The sequence below is a fragment of the Haliotis rubra genome, unplaced genomic scaffold (assembly GCF_003918875.1).
Source record: "Haliotis rubra isolate DU_JTF1 unplaced genomic scaffold, ASM391887v1 Scf117, whole genome shotgun sequence".
NCBI lineage: Eukaryota > Metazoa > Mollusca > Gastropoda > Lepetellida > Haliotidae > Haliotis > Haliotis rubra.
Genome location: NW_025765081.1, coordinates 19,999 through 37,051, shown reverse-complemented (window position 1 = coordinate 37,051; position 17,053 = coordinate 19,999). Strand labels below are relative to the sequence as shown.

General features: G+C 39.3%; 1 protein-coding gene across 1 annotated transcript in view; it reads right to left on the bottom strand.

The window, feature by feature from the left end:
- Nucleotides 1-7,712: 7,712 nt before the first annotated feature.
- The window catches only part of LOC124257873, a gene marked incomplete at its 5' end in the record, with an annotated part of 28,641 nt that continues 19,300 nt past the window's right edge, over nucleotides 7,713-17,053 (bottom strand). Inside the window, one exon of the mRNA XM_046692009.1 lies at nucleotides 7,713-9,505. Coding sequence (XP_046547965.1) covers nucleotides 9,263-9,505 — 243 coding nt within the window. The remainder of the gene's footprint in view (nucleotides 9,506-17,053) is intronic.

Below are 17,053 nucleotides of genomic sequence, written 5' to 3'. Positions count from 1 at the left end.
ATAGATGACCACAATTCAAGCAATAATGTATAGATTCCATCATTTAACATAATGCCACTTTCCAAACAATCCCCCCCAAAAGTAATGTAATTTACGTTCACAATTAATGTGAGACTTCATAACTGCTTTAATGAATCGCATGCAATAACATCACTACTTTGAAGAGTATCCCAATAACCATTTGTTTAAGGATAAAACATGCATGTTTTTAAGTATTATCATCATTGTGTGCAGTTTCACAAGTATCATATAAACTACATCAACAAATAATGAAACACTGAAATTAGTTCTGTTTACATCTTTAAGTTTAAATCCCCACGATCCAATCACAGGTTTACTGCTTTATCACTTGATAGGAAACCATATGTTTCAATATTCAGCTTACTTTATACACCTGTGCTTTATACAGAAAAGATTAATGTAGAGGCAATGAAAAGTAATATACGTCACAATTCCTGTAATTTACGTTACAGGGCCATGCATGGAAGGCAAAGAATGGTTTTCATAAATCATGTCTGAATTATGAAAGTATTTAAACTGATTAATCAATATATTATCGTAATGTTGCAAAAATGTAACTCGGAATCATTATACAGCATGTGTCAAAACAGTACAGTCATCCTTATCATTGAAAAACACTTATTCTACTTCAGGATGAATCAGGAAACTCCGGTTCATCAAAGTTCACATTCGAATGACGTGCTGAAATGACCACTGCTTCCAACGTGTGATTGCATAGGGTATTTGTGGTGCACTTTTGCACTTACAATGGATTTCTGAACATCTACTAAACGTAAATTACACAACGTAAATTACATCCTTATATTAAATGTCCAGGATGAGGGCCACATTACTCCGTGTTGGTGATTTAATGTTTGGAAACATACACGGTTAAGCTATCCATGTAAATGGATTAGGGCCAGCATCGATTCCTATGAGACTTATTTTACTGTGACCGTCACGTATGATTACATCCTTAAAACATCGCTCCAATAACTGAACATAAAATGGATTAGTTCGTTCTATTAATTTTCCTTGTTGATCAGTAGACATTTGTTTGAAATCAATATTGTGTTCGGCATATTATACAACCCATTTTACTTGCTAAACTTGTTTATATGTAGTAAATGTTATGTACATCAGTTACCATAACGTAAATTACGTTACTTCTACCGACAAAATTAAAACAAAAAATTGTCTTTTTGTTTCTTTCTCATTCTTGATTTTTATGTTCTTAAGTATAATAGCACACTTTGAAATTTCATCATTCTGGTTTATTACGTTGACTTGTAAGTAATTAGTATTATCTAGAAGAGAATTATTTACGGCAATATGCTTTGCCGACAGCAAGAAAATCATAACCAACTGTATAGAAACAGTCAGTTTCAAATATTTTCTCAAATGTTTGTGACTATTGTAGTTTACCAAAAATTTCTATTACATCTGACTATTGAATACTGTCGATTTGCGGTTTCACGGTATGGATAGCGGGGCCTGTAACCAGTCCGACAGCATTTGTACAACTTAACTGAGAATTACTGTGTGACGTTCTTTTCGGTTTGGAGCCCTAAATGATACAGTCAACTCGAAACATTGCCGAATACAACGGCAAAGCATGAAGTATTTGTTGCTTTCATTGTTTTCCATTTTGTCTATTTACACACGTCGGCATCAGACTCGCTATTTGTCTGTAGTGTGTGCCGTGAAAGTTGTTCTGTGTTCACATTGGCTGACAAGATGCCATTCTAAGGCTATGGCCGAGAACCATAACTATTTCCATAACCAAACACTTGGGAAACATACATTGTCCTGACAAGTATTTTATAATTCACCAGTTTTCGGGGAATAACTTATCTGCGTCGCGAATATTATCTCTGTTCGACCAGGCTGGGATTTTGTGTAGAGACTTGCTGCGTAATTAATGAGAACTGGGATCCTAATTTTTTTTCCCATCTGAAGCATAATTATTGTGTTTTTTAAATCGCAGTCACCCATTTGACACAAAAGGAACTGCAATCACACTGCAAAAAATATCTGTAACGTTGGCAATGTTTACATTCCCACAATGCAATCGTGGAATGTCGCATGACTACTCAGCTTCGTCTGGATGTACTTGTAGCAGTGCTTTTATTTTTAGTGCTAAATCACATCACAATTCATTTCATCATGTTTCATAAATATCATCAAATGTTAAATGTTCATTTGTTCCATGTTGTCTGAGTCTTGCCGTTGAATGCCGCCTCTGTACATCTTCACCTTTTCCTTCTGTTTCATGTACCCTTGTCAACAAGGACTTCCCTTCACTTCTTCTCTATTCTTAGCCAGGTAACCCATTCTTTGGGATTTTCCCTTTTCTATTAATAGGTCACATCAAAGACTTCCTTTGATGTGCTACCTACTTTCTAATTGGCTATTGTGTCCTCTGACCTTACATCCTTTGGCCACCTGTTTTCCACCTCACTCCACTTGCTGTTGCTGAGCTGGAAACATTCTTTCCCTTCTCAGGTATGGCCATGTTTCTAATCTGTTTCCATCTGCCTCTATACTTTATAAATTCCTATAAAAAGGTGTAAAATGTTATTGCAATAATAATATTATAACATTAAAAGTAATATTTAATTGATAATTATATAAATTTAGTTAAATATATTACTTTACAATTAATGTAAATTATAAACATGGCTGAAACCATGTGCTTTCATTTTTGTTCAAGAGTGCAATAACCTTGTCCTGGTAGTTGAATTGATAATATATTTACTGTGATATTTAAAACTATTTAATATTTATTGTTACAATTTGTTAAAATTATTTACTTGAGTTTAATTTTTATCACTCCACTTGCTGTTGCTGAGCTGGAAACATTCTTTCCCTTCTCAGGTTTGACCTCAGCAACAGCTTCATTCTTCATATAATAAAATTCATTTCATCACCATTGCTTTGTGTCGTCTTGAGCAGCAGCCCAGAGCCGAACCGCACAAACACGGCTACATACTGATCTAAACTTACGTTGGTAGTAGAAATGCAACGTTCATATTGCCCCATATGGTTTACGTTAATGACAGATGTAATGAAAGTAATTCAGAGAAGATATTTAATCCGAACGTAAACCGTCATCAAACTGTTAACGTAGGGGGCAGACACATCAATAGAACAGCGCGCCAGTTAGCCCTGTGCGAGGATTCTTAATTTAGGTCACCAAAGAACCCGAACGTAAACCGTCATCAAACTGTTAGCATAGGGGGGGCAGACACATCAATAGAACAGCGCGCCAGTTAGCCCTGTGCGAGGATTCTTAATTTAGGTCACCGACACCGTCATTTGTTTTCTGCCTTAAATTAATCGTAATTATCCTCGTACTTTAACTATAATAGTTCAGGGCGAAAGTGTGTTTTATTACACTATACATGGTGGTAGAGCGAACTGTATTTCTTAAATCATAGAGGCAGCCATCAGCAACAGGCACATACGACGTCATGTCGCATGCTTATTAACTTTCGGGTGTTTCCGTAAAAGGCGGAAATACGAGTACGTTTTTTGTTGTTTTATTACTATTTTACAAACTTTTTGTTCAATTTTTATCACAGAAGGTGACTTTTAGAATATCCTTTACAATATATCAAAAGGTTTTTTTTCGGTCGGATTCTCCTTTAATGGAATGGACATGCTGGATTATCGGGGATGACACAAATTGTAGATGTTCTTCTGACAGGGATCGTAACAGGAGTTAAAATGAAGTTCAAACTCATGACCAGAAGATTCTTAAGGATGCATCTCTGAATAACAAATTGTAGTGCCTTTACCCGTGCCCTGAATCAGTTCAGAGTACCTTTTTCTAGTAAGACTTCATAAATAATCTAAAGCTGATGAGTTTTATTGAAAACAACAAAACAAGACAACATTGCAATACCAATACTTTAATTTAAAACTAGTAGGGTATGTTCAGCAATAAAACAAGCTCAAATAAATAATGCTGGTTACATAAATATCCATTCCAACAAACTTGAATGTATATATACAACACAATCCAATATCACAGCAATATATCACAGAGATGCTTGAATCCATGGTATCTCAGCAGGTTTCTCATAAGTCAGGAACACTATGTACTGATGAAGAATGGTTAGTCTGACTACACAGCCATCTTGTTCATAGACTAAATAATATACTTCCCTGACTACCACACTCTCCCCACATCAGCCTGACAAAAAGTTTCATTCACATCGAAGACATAAAGTTACACAGGATTTACTTGGCAACATTCAATATTTCTGTCAGATCTTTATATGAAAAGGTAATGTACGGGATTAACAGATCAGAATAGTCAATCAAACTGACATCACTTTTTCATGGTAAAGCAAACATTATATTGATAAATGTACTAGTTTAATAAGCTGGAAAATGTCTGTTTGATATATTAATTATTTCTTCATATGAATGCTCTTTTCTTCATAAAAGTACTCATTTTTAACAATGGAGTTTCATATTGTTACATGCTGAACGTCAACTATGATATAATTTATATATTTCAACAATATAAAGACCTCAATTCATCAATGTCATGTACACCACACAAAAGAAGTTAGGAACACCCTTATTCATTACAGTTAAAGGAGTACTGTGCCATAACTGATTAAGTTGTCACATGACAATATGGAAATACAAGTCACACCTTGAACAATAGAATTATTATTTCATACAATCTCAGTAAAGATCTTCAAAGAAAGGTAGTACAAATTAAGATCTGATTTTGAAGAGATTGATTGTAGAAGGATATTAAATTCAAATTTCATGTACTTCACCATTGTTTCCTATTGTCAGATGTTTTAAGACAACTGGACAAGTCTCAAGATTTTATAAACCAACAGAAAATTCCAACCTGGCCAATTACTTTACGAAATACACAACAAATGTATGGACATGTTAACCAATTTACTAAATTCTGGTCATCTTAACACCTTTGGTTTAGATAGACAATTATATACATGTGCAACCAGGTATAAATGCAACAAAAATAAAGAAATTATAAAAAAAAGAATTCCATCAGTGAGTGAGTTAGGTTTAACTCCGCATTAAACAGTATTTCAGTTTATTCATGACATATCACCTTGATGTCGTAGGTAATTAAGCCCTAAATGATGCAGCACTGGGCTGAGAAATGTAGAAATACAACACGACATATCCAGGATGTTGAACCCATGAGCATGGGTTCCTATCTACACGTTTTATCATGATTCGTGCGCCATGACATGTATTGAACCTAACACTATCATCTACATACTGAACTCACTAAGGCTCAACTCCAGGACAAACTGCATACTCACAGTTGTTCAAAATAGACGATGACACTGAAGTATTTTATCAGTGAACACATTCAGTTTGACCCAGACATGTTTATCTAGCCCGGTACCATATATGATATAGAACATGAGTAAGATGTTCGATATTAAACTGAATCAGGAGAATATGCTACTGGCCATTATGATAAGTAAATGTAGTCGTTATTGAATCAAGGTTCAGTTGAAGATAACATGGCAATAATAATTGTTAGTGAGTGAATATTAATTGTATTGATGTGATCCCAGAGCAGATCGTATTACATTGTAACTACTTCATACAATGTATGGAACAGTTCCTCGACAGAACTACCCAGATATTACACAGCTAAACAATTACTGGAGAACTCAGTGAGAACAATATCTCTGAGTAAGCCAGGAGTTATTGTTACTGGAAGAGGCAGGGAGACCAAGCTATTAAAAACAGCTGTATCTAGATGACAGTTACTGTTAACCTAGTGTCAGAGTAAATTTTTAAAAGACAAAGCCTTTTTCAACTAGACTGATGCTTGGAATATTGGTGCACAGTGCCCCTTTAATTAGATTGAATTTAGCACTGTTCCCCTTTAAACAGACTGACGGTGCCCAGTGTCCCATTTATTAAACTGATGGAATGCAATTCCCTTTAACTAGGTTGTTGGAACGCAGTGACTCTTTTATCTAGATTAGTGGAGCATCGTCCCCGTAACTAGACCGAATTAGCATGGTCGTTTGAACTATGCTGAACGAGCACAGTTCCACTTTTATTAGACGGATGTAGCAGTCACCTTTTACTGGACTATTAGAGCACAGTGACCCTTATAACTACATGCGGGGCGGTGAGGTAGCCTAATGGTTAAAGCATTGGCTCATCACGCCGAAGACCCGGGTTCGAATCCCCACATGGGTACAATGTGTGAAGCCCATTTCTGGTGTCCCCCGCCGTGATGTTGCTGGAATATTGCTAAAAGCAGCGTAAAACAAAACCTAGTCAGTCAGGCCGTCAGTCAGTATAACTACATGCATGGTGTACAGTACCCTTTAAATGCAATATCTGAGCAGTTCCCCTTTAATAAGGCTGATATGGTGCATAGCTCCCCATTATTGGAATATTGGACAACAGTGCCCCTAGTTGAGCAGTCCCCTTTGCAGACAGATGAAGCAGTGCCCTACAATTGCACTATTGGAGCAGAGTCCCCCTTTAATTACACTGATGGTGCACTGTGCCCCCAGATGAGGACAGCACCAGATTCCAATAGGTAACTGTCCATTGTTTGACAGCCTGCACATAATGTACATCTGACCCAGACAAACCAGTGGTTGACAGCCTGAACATAATGTACATCTGACCCAGACAAACCAGTGGTTGACAGCCTGTACATAATGTACACCTGACTCAGACAAACTAGTGGTTGACAGCCTGAACATAATGTACACCTGACCCAGACAAACCAGTGGTTGACAGCCTGTACATAATGTACACCTGACTCAGACTCAGACAAACCAGTGGTTGACAGCCTGTACATAATGTACACCTGACCCAGACAAACTAGTGGTTGACAGCATGTACATAATGTACATCTGACCCAGACAAACCAGTGGTTGACAGCCTGAACATAATGTACACCTGACTCAGACAAACCAGTGGTTGACAGCCTGTACATAATGTACATCTGACCCAGACAAACCAGTGGTTGACAGCCTGAACATAATGTACACCTGACCCAGACAAACCAGTGGTTGACAGCCTGAACATAATGTACACATAATGTACACCTGACTCAGACAAACCAGTGGTTGACAGCCTGAACATAATGTACACCTGACCCAGACAAACCAGTGGTTGACAGCCTGTACATAATGTACACCTGACTCAGACAAACCAGTGGTTGACAGCCTGAACATAATGTACACCTGACTCAGACAAACTAGTGGTTGACAGCCTGTACATAATGTACATCTGACCCAGACAAACCAGTGGTTGACAGCCTGAACATAATGTACACCTGACTCAGACAAACCAGTGGTTGACAGCCTGAACATAATGTACACCTGACTCAGACAAACTAGTGGTTGACAGCATGTACATAATGTACACCTGACTCAGACAAACTAGTGGTTGACAGCCTGTACATAATGTACAGCCTGTACATAATGTACACTGACCCAGACAAACCAGTGGTTGACAGCCTGAACATAATGTACATCTGACCCAGACAAACCAGTGGTTGACAGCCTGAACATAATGTACGACATCTGACCCAGACAAAGTGGTTGACCATGACACACACAAACCAGTGGTTGACAGCCTGTACAAACCAATGTACATACTGACCCAGACAAACCAGTGGTTGACAGCCTGTACATAATGTACATCTGACCCAGACAAACCAGTGGTTGACAGCCTGTACATAATGTACATCTGACCCAGACAAACCAGTGGTTGACAGCCTGTACATAATGTACATCTGACCCAGACAAACCAGTGGTTGACAGCCTGTACATAATGTACACCTGACTCAGACAAACTAGTGGTTGACAGCCTGTACATAATGTACATCTGACCCAGACAAACCAGTGGTTGACAGCCTGAACATAATGTACATCTGACCCGGACAAACCAGTGGCTGACAGTATGAACAACATGCCACACCGGGGAGAGACACTGCCTCAAGCTGGTTTCTTGACCGGTGACCATGTAGAGGAACTAGTTGTATTCTCCCCAAACCTAGATTCTTTACACAGACCACTCATCTCGTCTGAGTTGTGGACAAGTTGGACCTCATCAGTTGTGTATACACCTGTACGTGGTCAGGAGATGATTACACACAACGAGACATGTCTCATATTGTAACCCCGATTCTTATCAGTCAGCTCTAGCAGCATGGGAAGCGTGCTTCTGATCAGCCCTGGAATGTCACACATAGGGGCCCACGCAAGAATATAACTGGATCTAGTACCTCTTGGCCATAAATCTGTGGGTGGAAAGTTCCATTCCCAATATATCCCGGATGAACCTTGCACCTGTTTTCCATGCACATATGTGAAGTCTTCACCTATCTGTAATACTGATAACACAAGTCTAAAGGATATGAATGAGCTGAAGCCAGTCAGACAGCAATGATACTATCATTACTATTTTGGGAATAAGTTGTAAGTTGTAAGGCTGAACTGATACAGCTTCAGATATGTTTCGTCAGTATGTTTTGCATGGTTGGACAGTCTATTACAGTAACAGTTGTGGTTATGTCGGGTCATCATTAAGCTCTAGTATATCTGTATATCTGCGTCACAGATCCCTAAACACTATGAGAGATGATATCCCATTGAAATCAATCAATTTGTTCTACATATTGTTCACTCTTCCATTGACCTGGTCAGATGATGACACTTATTTTTTGGTCGTTGCAAAATTAAACTGTTGGAAAGATCCAACACTTAATCTGTGTGAAGTCAGCTAAACAGTGATGAGTTTGTTATGATTGAATGTACGACAGTAGAGTCTCACGACCTCTACCTGGTGCCAAGTCTGATGAAACAGTGAAGGGTTTGTTACGATTGGAGTGAAAGAGGTTGTACATCGCTTTTAGAAAAATTTAAGCAAAATCATGACAGGGGACACCAGAAACTACCAATAGGCTACCCCTTTGCCCCTGTTATGATTGGATGTACGGCAGGTAGAGTTTCATGACCTCTACCTGGTGCCTAATCGGTGTGACGAACAGCTACCAATAGGCTACCCCCACTGCCCCTGTTATGATTGGATGTACGGCAGGTAGAGTTCCATGATGTCTACCTGGTGCCTAATCGCTGTGACGAACAACTACCAATAGGCTACCCCCACTGCCCCTGTTATGATTGGATGTACGGCAGGTAGAGTTCCATGATGTCTACCTGGTGCCTAATCGCTGTGACCAACAGCTACCAATAGGCTACTCCCACTGCCCCTGTTATGATTGGATGTACGGCAGGTAGAGTTTCATGACCTCATCCTTGTGACGCAGTCCTATGTTGTCGACTCTCTGCTGGAGCACAAAGTGAGCATAGTCTCTACGCTGATCCACTTCAGGGATCATCAGCGTCTCCTCCTGAGTAACAGGAATCCGCTCCCTTGATGCGCTGCCTCCTGCAATGACCTTGACCTTTGTAGGGGACGTCTTTGGCCTCCCAACTTCCTTTAATGCTTCATTGGCCTGGAAAATGAAAATATAATGGTTTGATGGTAAAAAGTGCTTTAAAAGAATGTATAATATGTTTCCCAGAAAATAACAACAATTGTTTTAATTGTACTGGTATTTGTGACTGAGTAACAAAAATGTAATTTTTAGAGTAAAATTGATATTTTATACTTATCCTGACTCATGCTTATTGCTTGTCTTCTTCTTCTTGCGAACATAGTAGAACACGTGTATCTCCCAATTGAAGTTCCCTTGAATTAAAAAATCACTAATTAGCACTCACCACAAGTTACCTCCCTTACACAAGCGCGGGAACGAGGGCGCCACCTCAACCCATGTGCCTCACTCTCTCCTCATATACTGAGCCCAACACTTGAATTTCCAGGGAAATCCAAAGTGTTATGTGGGGAGGATGGGAGGGCTTACCTCATGAGTCAGGATAAGTATAAAATATATCAATTTTACTCTAAAAATTACATATTTTTCCTTATCCTGACTCATGCTTATTGCTTGTAGAATCCGACGGAAAAGGAGGTGGGAATATATAATACTTTGGATTTTAATAATTAGTGATTTGAACTGTGATGATTGTAATAACCCTATGGGAACTTCATAAAGGCACTGAACTGATGAATTCCTGCTGCTAACTTATCAGCTGCCATATAAAGGTTATTACAATTTACTTATTATGATAAAAGTATATATAACATTAATACAATGCTTAAGACTAATAGACTTAAGCTTGTTAATATGATAGCATAAACTCCTTAGAGTTTGTTAGCTAAAATACTTTTATGATATAAACATAGTACTGAGCTTAAGATATGATTAAACTTAAGCTAAATATATAATAGCAAAAAACTCCTTAGAGTTTATTAGCTAATATACTTTTATGAAGTAAACATAGTACTTATCTTAAGATATGAATAAAACTTAAGCTATATATATAATAGCAAAACTTCGTAGAGTTTGTTAGCTAATATATTTTATGATATGAGCATAGTACTGTGCTTAAGATATAATTAACTTAAGCTACCTAAATAGCCAAAAAACTCCGTAGAGTTTGATAGCTATTACATGTTATAATGTAACCATAATGCTTAAGATATGATGAAACTTAAGCTAAATATATAATAGCAAAAACTCTTTAGAGTTTGTTAGCTAATATACTTATATGATATAAACATAGTACTGAGCTTAATATACGAATAAACTTAAGCTGCATATATAATAGCAAAAAACTCCGTAGAGTTTGTTAGCTAATACATGTTATAATGTAACCATAATGCTTAAGATATGATGAAACTTAAGCTAAATATATAATAGCAAAAACTCTTTAGAGTTTGTTAGCTAATATACTTATATGATATAAACCTAGTACTGAGCTTAAGATATGAATAAACTTAAGCTACATATATAATAGCAAAAAACTCCGTAGAGTTTGTTAGCTAATATATTTTTATGATATGAGTATAGTACTGTGCTTAAGATATAATTAACTTAAGCTACATATATAATAGCAAAAACTCTGTAGAGTTTGTTAGCTAATACATTTATAATGTAACCATAGTACTGAGCTTAAGATATGATTAACTTAAGCTAAATATATAATAACAAACTCCCGTAGAGTTGTTAGCTTATATATTGTATGATATAATAACCATAGTACTGAGCTTAAGATAATAAAAGAACTTAAGCAAAATATATATAGCATGTAGCTATTTAGTACTGTTATAAGATAAGTAGAAATCTGTAAGATTGACTTATCTTCTCCGAGGAACTGTCAACTGTTGTGCGAGGACCATGGGACCGAATTGGTGGATACCTGAGACGTCCTCGGTGGTGATATCTCTCAGATAGTGGTTGGCAAACACCATATCGGATCTCCAGAATTAACCCTGGTATTTCAATAGCACTTGTCGTGTAGAGCAAGTGTAGATGTTGAATCTAATATCATGAGGATTAGAAGCTCTTGGAGGGTCGAGTCCTGCAGTCTTGTAGGCACGTAGTATGACAGTTCTGATCCAAAAGGAGATAGTAGTACGTGAGACTTCAGTCTGCGTAGCTTGTTGATAGAGGAAATAAATCTCTTGAATTTTTCCCTCCTGTTTGGCTCGGTGGAGATATATTTTCAGTGCTCTTACTGGCCATTGTGATAGATTCATTGTATCATGGGGTCCAAGTATATCATCAAAGCGTGTTCATAAACCTCACTTGTGAGGTGTTGGAACACTATATTCAGATCCCAAGTTGGAGCGTGAAACGGAAAGCTCGTAGCAAGGCGAGTAACTGGGTTTAGGTTAACTTGGCCGTTCTCAGTTATGACAGAGCTATTGCTGCAAGATAGGTGGACAAGTTGAGCCTTTTAAAATCTTAGTCTGGCGTAGATAAACATAAGTCAGCCACTTGAGGATGAGTAGCATATCTAGCTGTAAATCCTTCCTTTGCAGCATAATTGACAAAACTGTGCCATTTGTCATCATTATAAGTTGCAAGTTGAGTTACGCAGGGCAAGCTAGACTGCTTTGCGCTCTGGCTGAATAACTTGTTATTCAGACACGCCTTGATACAATCCATGCGTGAAGTTGGAATATATCTGGCTTTCCGTGCGTATGCTTGTTTGGTGTGCGGATGTATTAACAGATTCGAGCACTCTGTAAGATGTAGTATTATTTGTCCGATTTCTTGAATAAGAGTTGGAAACCACGTTCTCGCTGGTCAGTAGGGCGACCAAATTCAGATGGAGGCTCTGTGTTTGACTGATTTTGAGTAAACTTGTGAGATTAACGCTGGTGGCGGAAAAGCGTCTGACGCGTTGAGTCCCTTCCACGATATGCTTAGTGCATCTGTTGCCAATGCTAGTGGGTCTGGAACTGGCGATACGAATGTTGTCAGTTGTTTGTTGAATCGAGTGGCAAATAGGTCTATTAGTGTAGTTCCTATTTCCTTGATAATTTGAGTGAATATCTCTGTATGGAGCATTCATTCTGTCGGCGATGGTATGTGTGGCCGAGAGAGAGCGTCTGCTATCACATTCTTTGCTCCTGGAATGTGATATGCTCTGACATGTATGTTGAGATTGTCGATTAAATCGAACAATTGAAAACATAGAGTCGATAGGTTCGGGGACCTGGTTGAGCTTAGTTTGTTCACATAAAACGCCACTTTTGAATTGACTGTGTGAATCATCCACTGGGTATACTGTAGTAAGTTGCTCCAGTGCATTAAGGCGTTTATTACTACTTGCATCTCTAGCAGATTTATGTGTAATTTGCTCTCTTGATTGCTCATAGCCCTGATGCCGTCCTGTTGGCAAGATGGGCTCCCCAACCTTGTAGTGACACATCTACGTAGAGAAGTGTTATCGATTCCAGCTCTATTAACGAGACGCCTATTCAAACATTCGATCTCTTGGTCCACCATAGTAGATGAGGTTTGACCTGAACCGGTAAATTGAACGGTAGAGATTCGTCTAGATGCGAATTGATGATGACTTGTAACGGATGTAATTGTAGTCTGCCTCTGCCTGTCATGTCTTGAGCTGAAGTGCGTAACCCCAACAGGCTCTGCCACTGTCGTAGTGGTAGCGGAGAGAGTAAGGCTTGTGGAAATGACTGTTGGATCTTGATCCATGGTCCTCCGGTACAATTATACGATTCTGCGCCGTTACAAATCAAAAACCTAGAATTAGCAGATCTTGCGAAGGTTCTAGGTCCAACTTAAGTAGGTTTACTAACCATCTAGTTGTGTTAGTAGCTTGATGATGAATTCAACTGTAGTCTGAGACGTTATGGATTTGGATCCACTTGTATCCCGTCGTCGAGGTAAATTCGCTGCGAAGTCCTTGACGATGTAGGTGCACAACCAAGGGTGACTGCCATCGTTGAACTTTATGTAAAAAAACCGCCTGACTGCCCTGCCCTCATCCTTACTTGACAGGGGAGGTCTCTAACCTCAAGAAGGCAGCCCAATCATGAAGGTTCAGATTAGCTGGACTGTAAGGAGGCTTGCTCGTTCACTGATATATTGTTGTCACTTGCAACCTATGTCTTGAACTGTGAACTATGATCGACCTCTGCGTAGGGCGTTGTCCATCTCGGTCCAATCAGAACAAGGCATTTTGATTCTGTAGAGTACCCGAGCTGTGATGTCACCCGGTGTAGCAGGAAAAGGAACCTTGTATAATATAGTGCGATGTTGATATTAGAACAATCGTCGGTCTTCCCGTAGCTTCGAAGTTACCGAGTGACCGCGTGTTTCGAGGGTTAATGGTAAGCTTAGCGAAACCTCGGTATGAAATACCTCGCTCTGTAATATTAATGCTGGGTAGGTTATTATCCAGGCTGTCGTGAAAGTAACTTCAGTCTTGAAGATAATTCTGACTTCCTTATATAAGGTTCAATAAAACTTGCAAGTTGTCAGCTTGTAGACTGTTAAAGCTGAACTTGTTGTACATATTTCTTCTCAGGAAATCGTTGGCGATTATGAGTTTTACTTCGCTGTAACAAGGCTGCTGTTCAATTTTCGTTATTGAATTGTCTGCAGATCTGCGTAATGGTCGCATGTGAGATAATCGTATCGTAGTCGGGATTGCATACCTAGCAATCTATCACGGAAATGTTGATTCCTGTGAAGGTCACGAAGCGTCGTTGATGCCCTTGATGTAGGTAGTCGGCTTGAAGATCCTTAATTAGGCTCTTCATCTGTTGATAAAATAATACAGCGGCGTTCTGTGTTGTAAATAGCCTGTGCAATTGTCTTGGCGTAGGCTTGTAGGCGGCATATGGCATGCAGTTGATAGACAACTCATGCGATGTCTTGAACGGACTGACGAGTGGCTATATATGACAGTGGCTAGTATATGGAGACCTTGGAGACTTCCTCGAGCGCCGGAGACTTCGAATCTCGAAGTATCCCTTCTAGATCTTCTGGAATCTCGAAGTATAGCCTTCTCGCGAAAAGATCTTCTGGGTGAATATGACTTGGAGCCAGACCTTAGTTCTACAGGGTGTGGGCGACTTTTCGCTGCGAGAAGATGTCGAGTCAGAGTCCGATCAATATATGAGCGCTTGCTTCGCGAACGACCTCTGTGTTCTACAGGGTGTGGGCTCGGCGAAGCGCTCCTTCTCCGCGATGTCCCTCGCAACTGGTGAGGCTCTAGCTCCTTCGCGGAGGCGGCCTGGGACTTCCTTAGCGAAGTGTTAAGCTCACGGGCTGGGTTGCCCCGCCAGCGGAGGCGGCTTTTTGTGGGCTCTGGGCCCCCCTCAGCGAAGCCAAAGGCGGGCTCTGGGGCCCTCTATGACTTATTATGGGTTGGGTTGGGCTCTGGGGCCTCTGTAAACCGTAGCGGTCCTCCATCAGTCTCATGATTTGGTTGACCAGGTCGTCTGAGATGGTCTGCGCTGGCGTTGAGGGTGTCCTCTCTGTGATAGTGGCCGGGACCCTCAGTTATAATCTCGGCGTCAGCGTAGGCATCTCTGGTTGCATGTTGATCTGCGCTGAAGTGGCGGTAGCCGATACTAGTCACTTCTTATGGCGTACATCTGGAATGATAATCGGAATGTCATCATCATATAAACATAATTCTGAATATCAGAAGCAAAGTTTTTAGTAGTAGCCGTGGATTTCCCTTTGACGAAGCTGTAGACCTGGGGGTTTGAATGCGTTGAGGCGGCGTGGAAGCTCTTCTAGTCTTAGACTGTGATGAAGGAGCGTCCTGGGATGCAGGTAAAGCTTCTAGGATATAGCGGACTTCGTCCCACGCTTATCCCGAAGGTAACCCAGGATATATCTGACTCCGATCTATTAGCCATGACTGAAGATTGTTTCGAGATTTATCTGCCTTCCGTCTCAAAGCGGAACATAAATATTTATCAAAGGCAGAAATTGGTAAATTAATACATAATTTACAGCGAGAAACAATAGAACATGGAGTAATGCAACTAGGGCATTTTAAATGTGGATCGGTAGCGGAATAACGTAGTTTACAACCTGTGCAGATTCTCATTAGCGTAAACTGCTGAACAAACACGGCGAACCGTGAATAAAACAGCAGAAACACGACTAATAATCAATGCAAGTTGAATAAGGATACTAGTTACACCTCTATAAATGAATATAAGAGGTACTAAACTAAATATAAATAAAGGATATAGTGTGTCGGGAGACACAGGTGCTCTCACGTCCAGCTCACTGGGCGAAGAAGGAGAGAGTGAGGCACATGGGTTCAGATGGCGCCCTCGTTCCCGCGCTTGTGTAAGGGAGGTAACTCGTAGTGAGTGCTAATTAGTGATTTTTTAATTGAAGGGAACTTCAATTGGGAGATACACGTGTTCCACTATGTTCGCAAGAAGAAGAAGACAAGCAATAAGCATGAGTCAGGATAAGGAAAAATTGTACTTTATTTTTTTAAAGCAGAATTCAAGCTGTCATTGACCACTGTGTATTAGTCACTCTGTATTAGTAATGATCTGCCCAAGGTTAAGATTTCATCCAGCAGCAAGCAGAGTTGACTTTTAGAGCACTTTCAGCCACATTTTAAGGAACCACTGACAAACATATCCCATCATCAGACCATATCACAGACAGCTGGAAATGTCATAGTTACCGGTATAAATAATTACAACAAACTGAAAAGTAATCATCCTAAAATTCTATTTCAAAATTTTTATCATGAAAAATGTTCAAATTATACTGCTATGAAACCAGAAAGCACCTGCCTGCATGTTCATCTTTCAGAGAGTCTTTATGTATTCCATTAGATGCTTTACTTATTAAATTACAGATTCATAAATGGTAGAATCACCGGTGTTATGAAGGATTGTTCAGTACAGGTCAATGCCCGGCAGAGACAGATATAGCCAGTGTCTGTAGTTACCACTAGTGTTGGGAATTGGTTAAAATCTCATTATTGATGATTCGTCCATTACCACCGATCAATCATCGAAAATAATTGGTTATCGTCATTTATGAAATTTGTTAATGCACAAAAAAATAAGGAAACCATTGGGGTTTTTTGGCAACATTTAACATCTTTAAAGGATGACTAGTATGTTAGGAACATAAATTTCTTGGTGTCTTTAAGATATATTCAATCATGACTTGGAACGAGCTTGTAGTGTTTATGAAATGTAACAGACAAAACCAACCTTGTGAAAAATAGTGTTGATGAAAACAAGTGTTCCAGAATTGTTTGTGTTCGATTATGAGAAAACATGATCGATTGCGACCAATCTTCGATTATTTCAATTAATCGGATCACCACTAGTTAACACAGACTTCACCGCCATGAGAAGAGTCAGCACCTATTGTTAGATGTTCATGGGCAATATGGTGTCCTTGCACCGTTCATCTTTTATATAATGGAACCCCACTTTTCCAAACCCCACATATCACAAAAGAAACTTGCATACAGGACAATATTTAAATAAAACGAATTAAACACTATGAATACACAATCCCATTTTAAAAGTGGTCAAATTTAATATGTAATATTTGGGATTCCACTTTTTTTTGGTAAAGTACAGATTCTAGTACTTTTGTTGGGTTGAGTCCCATCAGGGA